This window comes from Dendrobates tinctorius, unplaced genomic scaffold, assembly GCF_039654945.1.
Source record: "Dendrobates tinctorius isolate UK_male_01 unplaced genomic scaffold, ASM3965494v1 ptg000192l, whole genome shotgun sequence".
Taxonomy (NCBI): domain Eukaryota; kingdom Metazoa; phylum Chordata; class Amphibia; order Anura; family Dendrobatidae; genus Dendrobates; species Dendrobates tinctorius.
The window spans coordinates 8267251-8289931 of record NW_027361859.1 but is presented as its reverse complement, the minus strand read 5'-3'; the positions used below and the strand labels follow the sequence as shown (position 1 = coordinate 8289931).

General features: G+C 50.9%; 1 protein-coding gene across 4 annotated transcripts in view; it reads right to left on the bottom strand.

Moving 5' to 3' along the window:
• Nucleotides 1-22681, bottom strand: part of LOC141055794 (uncharacterized) — an 80774-nt gene that overhangs the window by 12837 nt on the left and 45256 nt on the right. For 3 of the 4 annotated variants that reach the window (XM_073552506.1, XM_073552505.1, XM_073552503.1), the window contains exons 2-6: nt 8972-9050; nt 8663-8842; nt 8455-8578; nt 8274-8371; nt 7985-8075 (exon numbers count right to left, since the gene is read on the bottom strand). In XM_073552506.1, the coding sequence (XP_073408607.1) occupies nt 7985-8075; nt 8274-8371; nt 8455-8578; nt 8663-8842; nt 8972-9049 (571 nt within the window). In that variant the 5' untranslated portion in view covers nt 9050. Of the gene's footprint in view, nt 1-7984; nt 8076-8273; nt 8372-8454; nt 8579-8662; nt 8843-8971; nt 9051-9685; nt 9737-22681 lie in introns of those variants that run through there. The other variant, XM_073552504.1, reaches the window with a different exon arrangement.

Here is a 22681-nt window from a genome sequence, read left to right as displayed (position 1 = left end):
CAACACCATTTTATTTTTATGGACCACATCACATTTGAAGCCACTTTGAGGGGTCTATATGATAGAAAATACCCAAAAGTGACACCATTCTAAAAACTGCACCCCTTAAGGTGCTCAAAACCACATTCAAGAAGTTTATTAACCCTTTAGGTGCGTCACAGGAATTTTTTGAATATTTAAAAAAAGATGAACATTTAACTTTTTTTCACCAAAAAAAATACTTCAGGTTCAATTTTTTTTATTTTACCAAGGGTAACAGGAGAAATTGGACTGCAAAAGTTATTCTGCAATTTGTCCTGAGTACACTGATACCTGATATGGGGGGGGGACCACTGTTTCGGCGCATGGCAGACCTCAGAAGGGAAGGAGCGCCGTTTGACTTTTTCAATGCAAAATTGCGATTGGAAAACCCCTGATGTACCAAAACAGTGGAAACCCCCCACAAATGACACCATTTTGGAAACTAGACCCCCAAAGGAACTTATCTAGATGTGTGGTGAGAACTTTGAACCCCCAAGGGCTTCACAGAAGTTTATAACGTACAGCCGTACAATTAAAAAATCATATTTTTTCCACAAAAATGATCTTTTCACCCTCAATTCTTATTTTTTCAAGGGTAACAGGACCCTAAAAGATATTGTGCAATTTGTCCTGAGTACGCTGATACCCCACATTTGGGGGTAAACCACTATTTGGGCGCATGGCAGAGCTCGGAAGGGAAGCAGCGCCATTTGACGCTTTTGGCTGGAATTGAGATCGGACACCATGTCGCGTTTGGAAAGCCCCTGATGTACCAAAACAGTAGAAACCCCCCACAAATGACACCATTTTGGAAACTAGACCCCCCAAGGAACTTATCTAGATGTGTGGTGAGCACTTTGAACCCCCAAGGGCTTCACAGAAGTTTATAATGCCCAGGCATGAAAATAAAAAAAATCGTATTTTTTCCACAAACATGATCAATTAGTCTCCAATTTTTTTTATTTTCCCAAGGGTAACAGGAGAAATTGGACCCCAAAAGTTGTTGTCCAATTTGTCCTGAGTACGCTGACACCTCATATGTGGGAGAAAACTACTATATGGGCACACGTCGGGGCTCGGAAGGGAAGTAGTGACGTTTTGGAATGCAGACTTTGATGGATTGGTCTGCGGGTGTCATGTGCGTTTGGAGAGCCCTTGATGTACCTAAACTATTGAAACTCCCCACAAGTGACCCCATTTTGGAAACTAGACCCCCACGGAACTTATCTAGATGTGTGGTAAGCACTTTGAACCCCCAAGTGCTTCACAGAAGTTTATAACGCCTGGGCGTGGAAATAAAAAAAAACATTTTTTTCCACAAAAATGATATTTTTGCCCCCAATTTTTTATTTTCTTAAGGGTAACAGGAGAAATTGGACCCCAAAAGTTGTTTTGCAATTTGTCCTGAGTATGCTGATACCCTATATGTGGGGGTAAAACACTGTTTGGGCGCATGGCAGAGCTTGGAAGGGAAGGAGCACCATTTGACTTTTTCAAAGCAGAATTGGCTGGAATTGAGATCAGATGCCATGTTGCATTTGGAGAGCCCCTGATGTGCCCAAACAGTGGAAACCCCCAATTCTAACTCCAACCCTAACCCCAACACACCCCTAACCCTAATCTCAGCCCTAACCCTAGTCCTAGCCCTAACCCTAGCCCTAACCCTAATGGGAAAATGGAAATAAATACATTTTCTTTTAATTTTATTATTTTTCCCTAACTAAGGGGGTGATAACGGGGGGTTTGATTTACTATTTATGGCGGTTTTTATGTTTGGCAGCTGTCACATGCTAAAAGACGCTTTTTATTGTAAAAATAGTTTTTGCATCACCACATATTGAGAGCTATAATTTTTCCGTATTTTGACCCACCGAGTCATGTGAGGTCTTATTCTTTGCGGGACGAGTTGACGTTTTTATTGGTATCATTTTCGGGCACGTGACATTTTTTGATTGCTTCTTATTCCGATTTTTAGGACGCAGAATTAACAAAAACCAGCGTTTCATGAATTTCTTTTGGGGGGGGGTGCGTTTACACCGTTCCGCGTGCGGTAAAATTGATAAAGCGGTTTTATTCTTCCGGTCAGTACGGTTACAGCGAAACCTCATTTAGGTCGTTTTTTTATGTTTTGTCGGTTTTATGCAATGAAAACTATTTTATATAAAAAATAATTATTTTTGCATCGCTTTATTCTGCGAGCTATAACTTTTTTATTTTTTTGCGGATGACGCTGTGTAGCGGCTCGTTTTTTGCGGGACAAGCTGACGTTTTCAGTGGTACCATGGATATTTATATGCGTCTTTTTGATCGCGCGTTATTGCACTTTTTGTTCGGTGGTATGATAATAAATCATTATTTTTTTGCTTCGTTTTTTATTTTTATTTTTTAAGGGGTTTGCTAAAGGGGTTAACTAATGGGACAGTTTTATAGGGCGGGTCGTTACGGACGCGGCGATGTCAAATATGTGTACTTTTATTGTTTTTGTTTTTTTATTTTCAAAAAATGAATTTATTGGGGAATATTTTTTTTTTTTTTAATTTATTTATTACATTGTCCCAGGTGGGACATCACTGTCCTGTGACAGATCGCTGATCTGTCACATCACAGATCACTGTGACAGATCAGCGATCTGTCACAGGCATAGACGCAGACTTCCTCATGCCTGCGCTTTGCAGGCAGTGAGGAAGTCAGCTCCCTACAGGCCCCCGGATCCAAGATGGCGACGGGGACCTTCGGGGGCCTGTAGGGAGCTGACTTCCTCACTGCCTGCAAAGCGCAGCGTAGGGAAAGAGCCCCTCGCAGCAGCGCTGCACATTGCGCTGCCGTGGGGGTCTCAGGGAAGCACGGAGGGAGCCCCCTCCCTGCCGATGCTTCCCTTTAACCCCCGGTACACCGCGATCGTGTTTGATCGTGGTGTACAAGGGGTTAACGTGTCGGGGGCAGTCCGTGACCGCCCCTGACACATTGTGCCGGGTGTCAGCTGTGATAATCAGCTGACACCCGGCCGCGATCAGCAGCGCTCACCACGTGGGCGCCGCTGATCGCTATGACGTACTATCCCGTCCCTGGGGATTAAGTCCCAGGGCACATGGACGGGATAGTAAGTCTCATGGCAGAAAGGGGTTAATAGTTGTGATGCCGATGTAAAACAATAATGTGGTCACCCTTATTAAAGCACTGCGGACAATTTCTTCAAATCAGTTATCTTGTAGTTATTAATTTATTGGTTAAAGGGAGTCTGTCACCAGGTTTTTGCTATATAACCTGAGAGCAACATGATAGAGGAAGAGAGCCTGATTGAAGAAATATGTCAATTACTGGGCTGTCTTTTGCTATTTCAGTAAAATCAGTGTTTTATTATTGTATGACTAGGTGTCTCATGTAAGAGAATGGTCAGCCATAATATACTGAGCGGCCATGTTGTTTCTAGCAGCCATCTTGTCGAAAGTTAGAGAAGATTCATCTTTTACTAAAGAGCTAATAAAATGTACTAAATGGAGGATGGAAAATGAGATCATGTCTCTTACCAACTTCAGTAGATGTGCATAGAGGAAGATTGGATCAATAGGGGAATAGGTCACCAAATATATTGTCAGTATGCTTATACGTGATAGTGTGGTAGCGAAGTGTAGAGTAGTTAAAATGTCAGGATGTAAGAATTTATGGACCTAGACTGGAGACGATGATGAGGTTGAAGGCAATAGCCATGCATAATCCTTACTTATATGGGTCTTTAATGTCGTGTAACGAAAAGTAAATTGAAAGGGTCATATTATTTATCAGTATATCGTAAAATACCTATTTATGTGGATTGCCTTATGTATGCCTCAAAATTATAATGTTAACGCCCTCTGCGGCAAAATGCAGCTTTCTTTGTTCTCATAATGTATAAGAAGCTCTTGTTACTGTTGCTTGTTGCCATTCCATCGCCATCATGCCACTGTGCCTCACCATGGCCAGGGCACAGAGCCTTATCATCGCCAGACTTCCTAGCGAATCTCTGCCCGTCTGCATTCCTGTTTTTGCCCGCATATTCCAACTCCTCTGTTATTCTGTATCTGTTTTGCCGTGTATCTCCGAATAAACTTCAACCTCAGCTTTGAGAAGAATTGTCTGCAGTTTTATCCGGCTCTTCCAACTCTCCCGATAAGAACATTTTCTTACATCTCATGCCTCCTAGTCCAACCCTCCTCCCATCACTGATTAGTAGCTTTCTGTCAGTACAAAATGTACACAGAAAGCAGCCAATCAGAGATGTGGGCGGAGTTACACAAAGCTCAGTATTCCAAGCACTGTTAGATCTACAACAATGAAAACTGTTATTCTATCACAACTGCTGCACCCAGTAAGCCAAGTGACACATTGGTGAAATGAGGGTCTCTGCCCCTCCATCATGCTGCAGTGAGATTTCAAAGCAAAAACCTGCTGAGATTCCCTTTATGTATCAAAAAGGTTAGCTACTGCTTTTCTATTGATGGCCTATCCTCAGGAAAGGCCTTTAATACCTTATGAGAAAAGGTGAGGCACCAGATACCCCCCCCCAATCAATTGTTACCAGCGCTCCCTGGAATATAGATATATTTCCCATGTATTACATATACATACACACCTCAACATGGAAATTGCAGCACTAATTAAGAAAAGTCGGGGAATTCTGGAAATCACAGAATGGATAGACAAAAGACGCAAATGATGAAAGGAAGGAAACAAAATTTTCAAGACATCTCGATTTATTCAGTATCAAGTATGAGTGTTATGTGCTAAAATCCCCACACTTGCAAAGTCACCATTTTTTAGAATCGGATGCAACCATGTGGACAATGCCATGAAGACATCTTCACAAGTGAATGTCACACCGATTCTACACCCGAGATTATGGTGTCGGGTAGTGTAATAATGTGCAGGTGCTGAGTATGTCACCATGGAACAGAGACAGACCAAAAGTTAAAGAGGTTTTTTTACAGGGGTCAGAATCTCCTCGCAGGGAGAAAAACAGTGGGGGTTAAACTGGCAAAGTAATAGTGATTTAACGGTTCATGTAAACTAGTATTCTTGCAACTTATCAGTCTGAAGAAATCTTGCTTGAAGGGTCGTCTTCTCCAACGTAGGCGCCATCAACAGCGGCACTTGTAGTCTCTGTAAGCGCTGTAGTCTCTGTTAGAGGGTAACCGGGACCTCAGGGGATAAAGAGGAAGGCAGGGGGGGGGGGGGACTGGGTCTCCCCTGCTCTGAGTCTCGGCTTTCAAACTAACAATTTCTCCACTGGAACAACGCACAGTCTTTTGTGAAGTCTCTCTGTCGGAATCAGGGGCTCTGACCTGTCACCGCGGGCACCGGAGCTGCGTGCGCGGGTCTCAGTCTCTGCAAGGTCAGGAGGACATATTCCTCTAGTCAATGGGGACTCCGCATCCACGTACTCACAGACAGCAGTAAATATGTCACGTCCTCCTGTCTTATCCCTCTGACCGGGAGTTCTCTCTCCTCCCGCGTGTGCGGCTGCGACCTGTTCTGTCTCCTGCACACGCTGCTCTGACCTGCTCGTGCTCTGCTGTCGCGCCCTCAGCCAGAACTGCTTCCTGTCCATCACCATTTCACCTTCCTCAATGCTACTGACAGGCCCATGATGCAGTAGGTCCAGGTCCAAAAGTCTTCCCCCCGGAAACCCTGCTGCCCAGCTATATGGTTCCGGACACGGAGCAAAGGAGGTAACCCCCTTCCGATTCTTTGTGTGCTTCACCCCCTTACAGTAGCATAATGTATGGTTGCTGGACCCCTCTAGTCATCATTTTGTGTACAATAACAGCTCGGTGTTACATTGGTTGTGGAACCAGTGGTCCGGGAATTTCTTCAGTGTTCTAGCAGAAGGTTTTCAACATGAAAACACCACGATGCATGTTGCGCGTGCAGCATCTCTGGACTTTGATGTAGTTAGGTCCAGATATATTTGGACAGAGACAACATTTTTCTAATTTTGGTTGTAGACATTACCACAATGAATTTTAAACAAAACAATTCAGATGCAGTTGAAGTTCAGACTTTCAGCTTTCATTTGAGGGTATCCACATTAACATTGGATGAAGGGTTTAGGAGTTTCAGCGCCTTAACATGTGCCACCCTGTTTTTAAAGGGACCAAAAGTAATTGGACAATTGACTCCAAGGCTACTTCATGGACAGGTGTGGGCAATCCCTTCGTTATGTCATTCTCAATTAAGCAAATAAAAGGCCTGGAGTTGATTTGAGGTGTGGTGCTTGCATTTGGAAGGTTTTGCTGTGAAGGAAACATGCAGTCAAAGGAGCTCTCCATGCAGGTGAAACAAGCCATCCTTAAGCTGCAAAAACAGAAAAAACCCATCCGAGAAATTGCTACATTAGGAGTGGCAAAATCTACAGTTTGGTACATCCTGAGAAAGAAAGAAAGCACTGGTGAACTCATCAATGCAAAAAGACCTGGGCGCCCACGGAAGACAACAGTGGTGGATGATCGCAGAATAATCTCCATGGTGAAGAAAAACCCCTTCACAGCAGCCAACCAAGTGAACAACACTCTCCAGGAGGTAGGCGTATCAATATCCAAATCTACCAAAGAGAAGACTGCATGAAAGTAAATACAGAGGGTTCACTGCACGGTGCAAGCCACTCATAAGCATCAAGAATCAAAAGGCTAGACTGGACTTTTCTAAAAAAAACATCTAAAAAAGCCAGCACAGTTCTGGAAGAACATTCTTTGGACAGACGAAACCAAGATCAACCTCTACCAGAATGATGGAAAGAGAAAAGTATGGCGAAGGCGTGGTACAGCTAATGATCCAAAGCATACCACATCATCTGTAAAACACGGCGGAGGCAGTGTGATGGCTTGTGCATGCATGGCTGTCAGTGGCACTGGGTCACTAGTGTTTATTGATGATGTGACACAGGACAGAGGCAGCCGAATGAATTCTGAGGTATCCAGAGCCACACTGTGTGCTCAGATCCAGCCAAATGCAGCCAAACTGATTGGTCGTCGTTTCATACTACAGATGGACAATGACCCAAAACATAAAGCCAAAGCAACCCAGGAGTTTATTAAAGCAAAGAAGTGGCATATTCTTGAATGGCCAAGTCAGTCACCTGATCTCAACCCAATTGAGCATGCATTTCACTTGTTAAAGACTAAACTTCAGACAGAAAGGCCCACAAACAAACAGCAACTGAAAACCACCGCAGTGAAGGCCTGGCAGAGCATCAAAAAGGAGGAAATACAGTGTCTGGTGATGTCTATGAGTTCAAGACTTCAGGCAGTCATTGCCAACAAAGGGTTTGCAACCAAGTACTAGAAATGAACATTTTATTTACAATTATTTAATCTGTCCAATTACTTTTGGTCCCTTTAAAAACAGGGTGGCACATGTTAAGGAGCTGAAACTAAACCCTTCATCCAATTTTAATGTGGATACCCTCAAATGAAAGCTGAAAGTCTTAACTTCAACTGCATCTGAATTATTTTGTTTAAAATTCATTGTGGTAATGTCTAGAACCAAAATTGAAAAATGTTGTCTCTGTCCTAATATATATGGACCTAACTGTAATTAGTCGGCAATTGCAAAAAAGGCGCCGTTAGCAGCAGATCTTGATGATTTTCCCAGGAGTGTTCAACCCTGCAGAACATTCCTCAGACAACCATTAATAACTTGATTCATAGCAGCCAACGCTGTAAGTTCGGGGATTTCTGTATGTGGTTCACACTACAGACTGAATAAATCCAGATGTTTTGAAAATTTTGTTTCCAAATATATATTTGCAGATCAGTAACATATCTATCCATTCTGTGATATCTAGAGCTTCTCAACTTTTCCTTGTTGGTGTTACGATTTTAATGGAGAGTAAGAAAAAGAGAAAGAAAGAGAAAGAAATAGATATACATACTTATATTACCCATGAAAAAAATCTGTGACTCCTCTACATTAAGTGGTTACTACGCACCTGGGTGGTTATCTGTAGGAATCTCCTCTTTACACCATTCATCACCCCTCACATATGTCTCTGTAGTATTAGTGTGGGTCAGATCTTCACCCTGAAACAAATATTGTAAAAGTCACAGACAGATGGAGAAGTCACATCTATGATCAGCTCTAATCCTGCCATCTCCACCGTTCTCATTACACAAGTATAAAACATATAATACTGGTGGATAAACCAAGACTGAGCACAAGACCTTCACAGCCGTCTACACATCATAGGGGAGATCTCATGTCACCTTCTCTCCATCTACCTGATGATCCTGAGGAACATTGGGATCTTCTTGTTTACAGTCCTGTGGAAGAAGAGGACGGGGACATCTCTCTGGTGTTGTCCTCTTACTGGATAGATCTGGAGGAAACACATACAGGGACTGAATTCATTCTTTATATACAGATAATTATAGGCCGTGTGTATTTAGTCCTGTCTATTACCTGGTGATGTGAGGGGCTGGGGAACCTCCATCATGACGTCCTTGTACAGATCTTTGTGTCCTTCTAAATACTCCCACTCCTCAATGGAGAAATAGACGGTGACATCCTGACACCTTATAGGAACCTGACACATACAATGATAACGTCATGCCCCCCGATCCCTTCATAGCATTACTGTATAATGTCCCAGCATTCCCAGCAGTGTCACCTCTCCAGTCAGCAGCTCAATCATCTTGTAGGTGAGTTCTAGGATCTTCTGGTCATTGATGTCCTCATGTATCAGGGGTTGAGGTGGAGGCCCTGTGATTGGGCTCAGGGGTCTTCCCCATCCCTCAGACACAGGGTCCTGACAGCGCTCACTAGGGGTCTTCTTCACTACTGTGTAATCCTGGTTATGGAGAGACACATTAATAAATCTCACTACAGACCTTTCCAGAATCCTCACCTCTCCAGTTCTGTCCATCTGTTATTCCCATAGATAAGAATGAAGTAATGTGACGTCATCAGAATCTCTCACCTCTCCAGTAAGCCGGAAGAGGATCTCTAGGGTGAGGTGTAATATCCTCTCCGCCATCTTGTCCCTTTCCATATCCATCCTTGATAGGCCAGGAGAATTATATAAATCAATTAGTATCTTATATTGTAGGAACATAAATGGAAAGAAGATGATTCAATGTCAAAATATACAAAATACCATTTTAATTTTTTTTTTTACTAGAGATGCCGATATAAAGCAATTATGTGGTAGAGGAGATCACATATCTAGAGGTCACACAGTAGACACCTATGCCCTTATGTCATCATAGATCACTGGAATTATTAAAAAATTCAGATTATATTGCTAAATAGCTTCAAAATTAAGAAATTAGAGTGAAGCACAATTGCATTTACAGCCAATAAGCTATAGTACTGTGGTATATAAAATTACCTTACCTAGAAAAATAACATGATAATTTTGTATCACAGTGAATGTCTCCAAAAATCGTAAAAAAAAAACAACTTACATGCACAAAACAAAAAATTATTCCAAAATAGTACCAATAGGAAAAAAAGCATTTTTGCAGAAGAAAACATAAAAACTTGCTTCATTATACCTTACTAAATCAATAAGGTTAATTCTTTAAGTTTTTATAATAAACTGGATAAATTGTGTTTTGGGCCAGGAGGTGTGACGAAGAAGCTAAATGTGCGTTGAGGCGGTGAGGACGCCGTGTAGACACAAAACACCTACCGTAGTCATGGAAGTGCCATTCATTATATCTTTCTTGCCTGAAAGATTATTAGAAACATTATACCCTTTGATTAGAACTTAGAACACAAATATTGGCATCATCTGCTTAAGTTCTGATCAGGTCGTATACATATCCCTTTTAGTACTCACTGGCCACATGCAAAGGCGCCGAGTACCGAGAGTGGACCCTCTGGGCTGTGGTACCGCATGGGGAGGTGCAGAAGGCAGGATGGGAGCAGAGGCGGACGCGGGCCCGGTGAGTATGGGGCGGCTAACACAATATGCGGTCACTGCTTGGTTATCAGCAACCTTGTTCTATTTTTATAGTGGTTTGAAAAAACCACTATATTGTAATCCGAACGCTGCTAACTTCTTCTTCTTATTATTATTATTAAGTTGATTTCCGCAATTAATGCGGCCCGAACCGCTACACGCACAGACTCCGTTGAGGTGTCGTTTCGAAGCCAGCGTCCATGAGAGGTGTGCTAAGTATTTTTCGTGTCGATCGGATTTGTAGTTTTTGCGCAATTTGCGTTTGAAAATTTTTTTTCCCGTCATTGGAATGCACTGTCTCCAATGCTTTTCAATAGGAAATGGCAAAACGTGCCCTGAGGCGATTGAAATGGCAGTTGAGCTCATTGATATGCGCAGGCAGACCCAGTTACTATGCCAACGCCTACGAACTTCACTTGAACCCCAGCACAGAGCCTCTGCCACATATTATCAGCTCTTAAAGCGAAACTCACAGCACAAATGCAAATCTAGCTTCATCACATGACACATGCCCCTGAGAGAGAATGTGTGCGCCAAAGTGGATTAAAAAGAAGCCCAGTGAGCCAAACTAGCTCTTAAAGGGCCAATGCGCCAAAGTGATTGTTAAAGGCCCAGCGCACCCAAATGAGTCTTAAAGGGCCGACACACCAAATCGGAGACTGAGCCACCCCGGCCTCCAAATCGGAGGCTGAGCCACCCCGGCCTCCAAATCGGAGGCTGAGCCACCCCGGCCTCCAAATCGGAGGCTGAGCCACCCCGGCCTCCAAATCGGACGCTGAGACACCCCGGCCTCCAAATCGGACGCTGAGACACCCCGGCCTCCAAATCGGACGCTGAGACACCCCGGCCTCCAAATCGAAGGCTGAGCCACCCCGGCCTCCAAATCGGAGGCTGATCGACCCCGGCCTCCAAATCGGAGGCTGAGCCACCCCGGCCTCCAAATCGGAGGCTGAGCCACCCCGGTCTCCAAATCGGAGGCTGAGCCACCCCGGCCTCCAAATCGGAGGCTGAGCGACCCCGGCCTCCAAATCGGAGGCTGAGCGACCCCGGCCTCCAAATCGGAGGATGATCCACCCCGGCCTCCAAATCGGAGGCTGATCCACCCCGGCCTCCAAATCGGAGGCTGAGCCACCCCGGCCTCCAAATCGGAGGCTGAGCCACCCCGGCCTCCAAATCGGAGGCTGAGCCACCCCGGCCTCCAAATCGGAGGCTCATCGACCCCGGCCTCCAAATCGGAAGCTCATCGACCCCGGCCTCCAAATCGGAAGCTCATCGACCCCTGCCTCCAAATCGGAGGCTCTTTGACCTCGGCCTCCAAATCGGAAGTTCAACGACCCCGGCCTCCAAATTGGAGTCTGAGCGACCCCAGCCTCCAAATCTTACCCAGAGTGGCCCCACCCACCAAATCAGACCCAGAGAGGCCCCGCCCACCAAATCGGTCCCTGAGGGGCCCCGCCCACCAAATCGGACCCTGTGGGGCCCCGCCCACCAAATCGGACCCTGAGAGGCCCCGCCCACCAAATTGGACCCAGAGTGGTCCCGCCCACCAAATAAGCCTAACCGTAATCCCAACCCCAACCCTAATCCCAATTCCAACCCTAACCCTAAATTCAACCCTAACCCTAAATTCAACCCTAACCCTTAGTCCAACCCTAACCCTTAGTCCAACCCTGACCCTTAGTCCAACCCTGACCCTTAGTCCAACCCTAACCCCTAGTCCAACCCTAACCCCTAGTCCAACCCTAACCCCTAGTCCAACCCTAACCCCTAGTCCAACCCTAACCCTTAGTCCAACCCTAACCCTAACCCTAGCCCTAACCCTAGCCCTGGACCTAACCCTAATGGAAAAAAAAAAAATATATATTTTATTATTTGTCCCTACCTATGGGGGTGATAAAGGGGGCGGTGATTTACTTTTTATTTATTTTGATCACTATGAAAGTTTATCATAGTGATCAAAATAAATGAATGAATCTGCAGCGTTGCAGATTCGATTCGGCGCACTGCGCATGCGCCCGCCATCTTGCAAGATGGCGGCGCCCATGACGCTGGACGGCAGGACACCGGGACGGATAGCGGGAGATCGGAGGCACAAAGGAGGGTGAGGGGGTGATCGGAGGGTGAGAGGGGATGATCGGAGGGCTGGGGGGGCGGAGAGAAGGCGGGGGGGGGCAGATCATGACGGCGGCTGCCGATCGGTGCCGTCAGAAGGTGGCGGCAGCCGATCGGTGCCGTCAGTCGGTGTGGGAGGGTCGGGTCTCGGTGTCCAGCCATGTCCGATGCTATTTCAGCATCGGCCATGGCTGGATTGTAATATTTCACCAATTTTGATTGGTGAAATATTACAATCGCTCTGATTGGCAGTTTCACTTTTAACAGCCAATCAGAGCGATCGTAGGCACGTGGGGGCTAAGCCACACCCCCAGGTGTTAACTCTGAAGGGTCCTTTGTGTGCGGGTCGGGTGACCTTTCAGTGACCCCGGTCACCCGACCCGCAGGGGGGCTATTTATAGCATGACGCCTACGTAGGCGTCATAGGTCGTTTGGGCACTGCTTTTCATGACGCCTACGTAGGCGTCATAGGTCGTGAAGGGGTTAAAGCGAAACCCATAGCACAAATGCAAATCTAGCTTCATCACATGACGCATGCCCCTGAGAGAGAATGTCCGCCAAAGTGGATTTAGAAGCCCAGTGAGCCACCCTGGCTCTTAAAGGGCCGACGTGCCAAAGTGATTCTTACAGGGCCAGCGCACCAAAATGAGTCTTAAAGGGCCGGCGCGCCAAATCGAAAGCTGAGTGACCCCGGCCTCCAAATCGGAGGCTGAACCACTCTGGCCTCCAAATCGGAGGCTGAGCCACCCTGGCCTCCAAATCGGACCCAGTGTGGCCCCGCTCAAAAAATCAGACCCAGAGTAGCACAGCCCACCAAATCGGATCCTGAGGGGCCCCGCCCACCAAATCGGACCCTGAGGAGCCCCGCCCACCAAATCAGACCCTGAGGAGCCCCACCCACCAAATCGGACCCAGAGTGACCCCGCCCACCAAATTGGACCCTGAAGGGCCCCGCCCACCAAATCGGACCCAGAGGGGCCCCGCCCACCAAATCGGACCCAGAGGGGCCCCGCCCATCAAATCGGACCCAGAGGGGCCCCGCCCACCAAATCGGACCCAGAGGGGCCCCGCCCACCAAATCGGACCCAGAGGGGCCTCGCCCACCAAATCGGACCCAGAGGGGCCCCGCCCACCAAATCGGACCATGAGGGGCCCCGCCCACCAAATCGGACCATGAGGGGCCCCGCCCACCAAATCGGACCATGAGAGGCACCGCCCACTAAATCGGACCCAGAGTGGCCCCGCCCACCAAAATGGACCCAGGGGCTCCACCCACAAAATCAGACCCTAAGGGGCCCCACCCACAAAATCAGACCCTGAGGGGCCCCAACCACAAAATCGGACCCTGAGAGACCCTTGTCACAAAATCATACCCTAAGGGGCCCAGGTCACGAAATCGGACCCTGAGGGACCCCACCCACAAAATCAGACCCTGAGGGACCCCAGCCACAAAATCGGACCCTGAGGGGCCCCACCCACAAAATCGGACCCTGAGGGGCCCCACCCACAAAATCGCACCCTGAGGGGCCCCGCCCACCAAATGAGACCCTGAGGGGCCCCACCCGCAAAATCGGACCCTGAGGGGCCCCACCCGCAAAATCGGACCCTGAGGGGCCCCACCCACAAAATCGGACCCTGAGGGGCCCCGGCCACAAAATCGGACCCTGAGGGGCCCGGACACAAAATCGGACCCTGAGGGGCCCCGGCCACAAAATTGGACCCTGAGGGGCCCCGCCCACCAAATCGGACCCAAAGTGGCCCCGCCCACCAAATCAGACCCAGGGTGGCCCCGCCCACCAAATCGGACCCTGAGGGGCCCCACCCACCAAATTGGACCCTGAGGGGCCCCGCCCACCAAATTGGACCCTGAGGACCCCGCCCACCAAATTGGACCCAGAGTGACCCGCCCACCAAATCAGACCTAGAGTGGCCCCGCTCACTAAATCGGACCCCGAGGGGCCCCACCCACCAAATCGGACCCCGAGGGTCCCCGCCCACCAAATCTGACACCGAGGGATCCCGCCCACCAAATCGGACCCCGAGGGTCCCCGCCAACCAAATTGGACCCTGAGGGGCCCCGCCCACAAAATCGGACTCTGATAGATCCCGCCCACCAAATCAGACCCTGAAGGGCCCTGCTCACCAAATCGGACCCTGAGGGGCCCCGCCCACCAAATCGGACCATGAGGGGCCCCGCCCACCAAATCGGACCCAGAGTGGCCCCGCCCACCAAAATGGACCCAGGGGGCTCCACCCACAAAATCAGACCCTAAGGGGCCCCACCCACAAAATCAGACCCTGAGGGGCCCCAACCACAAAATCGGACCCTGAGAGACCCCGGTCACAAAATCAGACCCTAAGGGGCCCAGGTCACGAAATCGGACCCTGAGGGGCCCCACCCACAAAATCAGACCCTGAGGGACCCCAGCCACAAAATCGGACCCTGAGGGGCCACAGCCACAAAATCAGACGATGAGGGGCCCCAGCCACAAAATCGGACCCTGAGGGGCCCCACCCACAAAATCGGACCCTGATGGGCCCCACCCACAAATCCAGACCATGAGGGGCCCCAGCCACAAAATCGGACCCCGAGAGACCCCGGCCACAAAATCGGACCCTGAGGGGCCCCAACCACAAAATCAGACCCTGAGGGGCCCCGGTCACAAAATCGGACCCTGAGGGGCCCCACCCACAAAATCAGACCCTGAGGGACCCCAGCCACAAAATCGGACCCTGAGGGGCCCCACCCACAAAATCGGACCCTGAGGGGCCCCACCCACAAAATCGGACCCTGAGGGGCCCCACCCACAAAATCGGACCCTGAGGGGCCCCGGCCACAAAATCGGACCCTGAGAGGTACCAGCCACAAAATCGGACCCTGAGGGGCCCGGACACAAAATCGGACCCTGAGGGGCCCCGGCCACAAAATTGGACCCTGAGGGGCCCCGCCCACCAAATCGGACCTAAAGTGGCCCCGCCCACCAAATCAGACCCAGAGTGGCCCCGCCCACCAAATCGGACCCTGAGGGGCCCCACCCACCAAATTGGACCCTGAGGGGCCCCGCCCACCAAATTGGACCCTGAGGGGCCCCGCCCACCAAATTGGACCCAGAGTGGCCCGCCCACCAAATCAGACCTAGAGTGGCCCCGCTCACTAAATCGGACCCCGAGGGGCCCCACCCACCAAATCGGACCCCGAGGGTCCCCGCCCACCAAATCGGACTCCGAGGGTCCCCGCCCACCAAATCGGACCCCGAGGGTCCCCGCCCACCAAATCGGACCCCGAGGGTCCCCGCCAACCAAATTGGACCCTGAGGGGCCCCGCCCACAAAATCAGACCCTGAAGGGCCCTGCTCACCAAATCGGACCCTGAGGGGCCCGCTCACCAAATCGGACCCTGAGGGGCCCCACCCACCAAATCGGACCCTGAGGAGCTCCACCCACCAAACCGGACCCTGAGGGGCCCCGGCCACAAAATCGAACCCTGAGGGGCCCCACCCACAAAATCGGACCCTGAGGGGCCCCGGCCACAAAATCAGACCCTGAGGGGCCCCACCCACAAAATCGGACCCTGAGGGGCCCCGGCCACAAGATTGGACCCTGAGGGGCCCCAACCACCAAATCAGACCCTGAGGGGCCCCGGCCACAAAATCGGACCCTGAGGGGCCCCACCCACCAAATCGGAACCTGAGGTGCCCCACCCACAAAATCGGGCCCTGAGGGCCCCACCCACAAAATCGGACCCTGAGGACAAAGTGGCCCCTGAGAGGCACCCACAGTTAAAACAGATCCTGAGTTGAAAGTCTTGCAGGGGCAGCAGGCAAGTCTCTCTTAAAGGGGCAGCCCGGGCAGCATTTCAAACCACTATCTGTACTTCCTTCAGGAAATACACATCTAGTATTAATGTTGTAATCCGAACGCTGCTAACTTTTTCTTTTTATTCAGTTGATTTCCGCAATTAATGCGGCCCGAACCGCTACACGCACAGACTCCGTTGAGGTGTTGTTTCGAAGCCAGCGTCCACGAGAGGTGTGCTAAGTATTTTCATGTCGATCGGATTTGTAGTTTTTGTGCAATTTGCGTTTGAAATTTTTTTTTCCCGTCATTGGAATGCATTTCTCAATGCTTTACAAAGGGCAACTTAAAACGTGCCCTAAGGCAATTCAAATGGCAGTAAAGCTCATTGATATGTGAAGGCACACCCATTTACTATGCAAACACCTACGAACGTCACATGACGCCCCCAGGACAGATCTTCTGACACATAATATCAGCTCTTAAAGCGAAACCCACAGCACAAATGCAAATCTAGCCTCATGACATGAAGCATGCCCCTGAGAGAGAATGTGCGCCAAAGTGGATGTAGAAGCCCAGTGATCCACCCTGTCTCTAAAACGGCCGATGCGCCAAAGTGATTCTTAAAGGGCCAGTGCGCCAAATCGAAAACTGAGTGACCCCAGGCTCCAAATCGGAGGCTGATCGACCCTGGCCTCCAAATCGGACCCAGCATGGCCCCGCTCAAGAAATCGGACCCAGAGGGGCTCCGCTCACCAAATCAGACCCAAAGTGGCCCCGCCCAGCAAATCGGACCCAGAGTAGCCCCGCCCACCAAATCGGACCCTGAGGGGCCTCGCCCACCAAATCGGCCCCCGAGTGGACCCGCCCACCACTTCGGCCCCCGAGTGGCCCCGCCCACCATATTGGGCCCCGAGTGGCCTCACCCACCATATCGGGCCCTGAGTGGCACCATCCACCAAATCGGCCCCCGAGTGGCCCCGCCCACCAAATGGGACCCTGAAGGCCCCAACCACAAAATCGGACCCTGATGAGCCCCGGCTACAAAATCGGGCCCTGAAAGGCCCCACCCACAAAATTGGACCCTGAGGGGCCCCGGCCACAAAATCGGACCCTGAGGGGTCCCACCCACAAAATCGGACCGGAGGGGATCCGGCCACAAAATCAGACCCTGAGGGGCCCCGGCCACAAAATCGGACCCTGAGGGGCCACACCCACAAAATCGGACCCTGAGGGGCCACACCCACAAAATCGGAGCCTGAGGGATCCCCATCAACAATTCAAGCCCTGAGGAGCCCAGGCCAAGGAATCAGATCCTGGGTGGCGTCCCTGAGTTGAAAGTCTTGCAGGGGCAGCAGGCAAGTCTCTCTTAAAGGGGCAGCCCGGGCACCATTTCAAACCACTATCTGTACTTCCTTCAGGAAATACACATCTAGTTCTTCTTATTATTATTATTTTCCAGTTGATTTCCGCAATTAATGCGGCCCGAACCGCTACACACACAGACTCTGTTGAGGTGTCGTTTCGAAGCCAGCGTCCATGAGAGGTGTGCTAAGTATTTTTCGTGTCGTTCGGATTTGTAGTTTTTGCGCAATTTGCGTTTGAAAATTTTTTTTCCCGTCATTGGAATGCACTGTCTCCAATGCTTTTCAATGGGAAATGGCAAAACGTGCCCTTAGGCGATTGAAATGTCAGTTAAGCTCATTGATATGCGCATGCAGACCCAGTTACTATGCCAACGCCAACGAACGTCACATGACGTCCCAAGGACAGAGCTTCTGCCACATAACATCAGCTCTTAAAGCGAAACCCACAGCACAAATGCAAATCTAGCTTCATCACATGACACATGCCCCTGAGAGAGAATGTCCGCCAAAGTGGATTTAGAAGAAGCCCAGTGAGTCAAACTAGCTCTTAAAGGGCCGACGCGCCAAAGTGATTGTTAAAGGGCCGGCGCACCGAAATGAGTCTTAAAGGGCCGACATGCCAAATCGAAAGCTGAGTGACCCCAGGCTCCAAATAGGAGGCTGAGCCACCCCAGCCTCCAAATAGGAGGCTGAGCCACCCCGGGCTCCAAATCGGAGGCTGAGCCACCCCGGGCTCCAAATCGGAGGCTGATCGACCCCGGCCTCCAAATCGAAGGCTGATCGACCCCGGCCTCCAAATCGGAGCCTGAGCCACACCGGCCTCCAAATCGGAGGCTGAGCCACCCCGGCCTCCAAATCGGAGGCTGATCGACACTGGGGTCCAAATCTGAGGCTGAGACACCCTGGCCTCCAAATCGGACCCAGAGTGGCCCCGCCCACCAAATCGGACTCAGAGTGACCCCGCCAACCAAATCGGACCCTGAGGGGCCCCACCCACCAAATTGGATCCTGAGGGGCCCCGCCCACCAAATTGGACCCTGAGGGACCCCGCCCACCAAATTGGACCCTGAGGGGTCCCGCCCACCAAATCGGACCCTGAGGGGCCACTTCCACCAAATCGGACCCTGAGGGGCCCCGTTCACCAAATCAGACCCTGAGGGGCCCCGCCCACCAAATCGGACCCTGAGGGGCCCCGCCCACCAAGTCGGACCCTGAGGGGCCCCGCCCACCAAATCAGACCCTGAGGGTCCCCACCCACCAAATCGGACCCTGAGGGGCCCCGCTCACCAAATCGGACCCTGAGGGACCCCGCCCACCAAATCAGACCGAGGGGCCCCGCCCACCAAATCGGACCCTGAGGGGCCCCGGCCACAAAATCGGACCCTGAGGGGCCCCACCCACAAAATCGGACCCTGAGGGGCCCCGGCCACAAAATCGGACCCTGAGGGGCCCCAACCACAAAATCGGACCCTGAGGGGCCCACCCACAAAATCGGACCCTGAGGGGCCCCGGCCACAAAATCGGACCCTGAGGGGCCCGGCCACAAAATCGGACCCTGAGGGGCCCCACTCACAAAATCGGACCCTGAGGGACCCCGGCCACAAAATCGGATCCTGAGGGGCCCCACCAACAAAATCGGACCCTGAGGGGCCCCGGCCACAAAATCGGACCCTGAGGGACCCCGGCCACAAAATCGGACCCTGTGGGGCCCCACCCACAAAATCGGACCCTGAGGGGACCCACCCACAAAATTGGACCCTGAGGGATCCCGGACAGCAATTCAAGCCCTGAGGAGCCCAGGCCACTGAATCAGATCCTGAGGGGCCCCACCCTCCAAATCAGACCCTGAGGCCAAAGTGGCCCCTGAGAGGCACCCACAGTTAAAACGAATCCTGAGTTGAAAATCTTGCAGGGGCAGCAGGCAAGTCTCTCTTAAAGGGGCAGCCCGGGTACCATTTCAAACCACTATCTGTACTTCCTTCAGGAAATACACATCTAGTATTATTATTGCTATTCAGTTGATTTCCGCAATTAATACGGCCCGAACTGCTACACGCACAGACTCCGTTGAGGTGTCGTTTCGAAGCCAGCGTCCATGAGAGTTGTGCTAAGTATTTTTCGTGTCGATCGGATTTGTAGTTTTTGCACAATTTGCGTTTGAAAATTTTTTTTCCCGTCATTGGAATGCACTGTCTTAATGCATTTGAATGGGAAACTTAAAATGTGCCCTGAGGCGATTGAAATGGCAGTAAAGCTCATTGATATGCACAGGCACACCCAGTTACTATGCCAACGCCTACGAACGTCACATGACGCCCCCAGGACAGAGCTTCTGCCACATAATATCAGCTCTTAAAGCGAAACCCACAGCACTAATGCAAATCTAGCTTCATCACATGACGCATGCCCCTGAGAGAGAATGTCCGCCAAAGTGCGCCCTCGCCCACCAAATCGGACCCTGAGGGGCCCCACCAACCAAATCGGACTCTGAGGGACCCCGCCCACCAAATCGGACCCTGAGGGGCCCCGCCCACCAAATCGGACTCAGAGATCCCGCCCACCAAATCGGACCCTGAGGGGCCCCGCTCACCAAATTGAACTCTGAGGGGCCCCGCTCACCAAATCGGACCCTGAGGGACCCCACCCACCAAATCAGATCCTGAGGGGCCCCGCCCACCAAATTAGATCCTGAGGGACCTCGCCCACCAAATCAGATCCCGAGGGGCCCCGCTCACCAAATCGGACCCTGGGGGCCCCGGCCACAAAATCGGACCCTGAGGGGCCCCACCCAAAAAATCGGACCCTGAGGGGCCCCACCCACAAAATCAGACGCTGAGGGGCCCCACCCACAAAATAGGACCCTGAGGGCCCACACCCACAAAATCAGACCCTGAGGAGCCCAGACCACCGAATCGGATCCTGAGGGGCCCCAGCCACCAAATCAAACCCTGAGGCCAAAGTGGCCCCTGAGAGGCACCCACAGTTAAAACGGATCCTGACTTGAAAGTCTTGCAGGGGCAGCAGGCAAGTATCTTAAAGGGGCAGCCCGGGCACCATTTCAAACCACTATCTGTACTTCCTTCAGGAAATACACATCTAGTTATAGTGGTTTGAAAAAACCACTATATTGTAATCCGAACGCTGCTAACTTATTCTTCTTCTTATTATTATTATTATTCAGTTGATTTCCACAATTAATGCGGCCCGAACCGCTACACGCACAGACTCCGTTGAGGTGTCGTTTCGAAGCCAGCGTCCATGAGAGGTGTGCTAAGTATTTTTCGTGTCGATCGGATTTGTAGTTGTTGCGCAATTTGCGTTTGAAATTTTTTTTTCCCGTCATTGGAATGCACTGTCTCCAATGCTTTTCAATGGGAAGCTTAAAACGGGCCCTGAGGCGATTGAAATGGCAGTTGAGCTCATTGATATGCACAGGCACACCCAGTTACTATGCCAACGCCTACGAACACCACATGACGCCCCAAGGACAGAGCTTCTGCCACATAATATCAGCTCTTAAAGCAAAACCCACAGCACAAATGCAAATCTAGCTTCATCACATGACGCATGCCCCTGAGAGAGAATGTGTGCGCCAAAGTGGATTTAGAAGCCCAGTGAGCCACCCTGGCTCTTAAAGGGCAGACGCGCCAAAGTGATTCTTAAAGAGCCAGCGCACCAAAATGAGTCTTAAAGGGCCGGCGCGCCAAATCGAAAGCTGAGTGACCCAAGGCTCCAAATCGGAGGCTGATAGACCCTGGCCTACAAAAAGGAGGCTGAGCAACCCTGGCATCCAAATTGGACCCAGAGTGGCCCCGCCCACCAAATCGGACCCAGAGTGGCCTCGCCCACCAAATCAGACCCAGAGTGGCCCCACCCACAAAATCGGACCCTGACGGGCCCCACCCACAAAATCGGATCCTGAGGGGCCCCAACCACAAAATCGGACCCTGAGGGGCCCCACCCACGAAATTGGACCCTGAGAGGCACCGGCCACAAAATCAGATCCTGAGGGGCCCCAACCACAAAATCGGACCCTGAGAGGCTCCGGCCACAAAATCGGACCCTGAGGGGCCCCAACCACAAAATCGGACCCTGAGAGGCACCGGCCACAAAATCGGACCCTGAGGGGCCCCGGACACAAAATCGGACCCTGAGGGGCCCAACCCACAAAATCGGACCCTGAGGGGCCCAACCCACAAAATCAGACTCAGTGTCCCCGCCCACCAAATTGGACCCTGAAGGGCCCCGTCCACCAAATCGGACTCTGAGGGGCCCCACCCACAAAATCAGACCCTGAGGGGCCCCACCCACAAAATCGGACCCTGAGGGGCCCCGCCCACCAAATCGGACTCTGAGGGGCCCCGCCAACCAAATCGGACTCTGAGGGGCCCCACCCACAAAATCAGACCCTGAGGGGCCCCACCCTCAAAATCGGACCCTGAGGGGCCCAACCAACAAAATCGGACCCTGAGGGGCCCCAGCCACAAAATCAGACCCTGAGGGGCCCCGGCCATAAAATCAGACCCTGAGGGGCCCCGGCCATAAAATCGGACCCTGAGGGGCCCCGGCCATAAAATCGGACCCTGAGGGGCCCCGGCCACAAAATCGTACCCCGAGGGGCCCCACCCACGAAATCAGACCATGAGGGGCCCCACCCACAAAATCGGACCCTGAGGGGCCCCACCCATAAAATCGGACCCTGAGGGGACCCACCCACAAAATCGGACCCTGAGGGGCCACACCCACAAAATCGGACCCTGAAGCCACACCCACAAAATAAGACCCTGAGGGGCCCCACCCACAAAATTGGATCCTGAGGATTCCCGGCCACTAATTCAAATCCTGAGGAGCCCAGGCCACCAAATCAGACCCTGAGGCCAAAGTGGCCCCTGAGAGGCACCCACATTTAAAACGGATCCTGAGTTGAAAGTCTTGCAGGGGCAGCAGCCAAGTCTCTCTTAAAGGGGCAGTCCAGGCACCATTTCAAACCACTATCTGTACTTCCTTCAGGAAATACACATCTAGTTATAGTGGTTTGAAAAAACCACTATATTGTAATCCGAACGCTGCTAACTTATTCTTCTTCTTATTATTATTATTATTAAGTTGATTTCCGCAATTAATACAGCCCGAACCGCTACACGCACAGACTCCGTTGAGGTGTCGTTTAGAAGCCAGCGTCCATGAGAGGTGTGCTAAGTATTTTTCGTGTCGATCAGATTTGTAGTTTTTGCGCAATTTGCGTTAGAAAATTTTTTTTCCCGTCATTGGAATGCACTGTCTCCAATGCATTTGAATGGGGAAATGGCAAAACGTGCCCTGAGGCGATTGAAATGGCAGTTGAGCTCATTGATATGCGCAGGCAGAACCAGTTACTATGCCAATGCCTACGAACGTCACATGACATCTCCAGAACAGAGCTTCTGCCACATAATATCAGCTCTTAAAG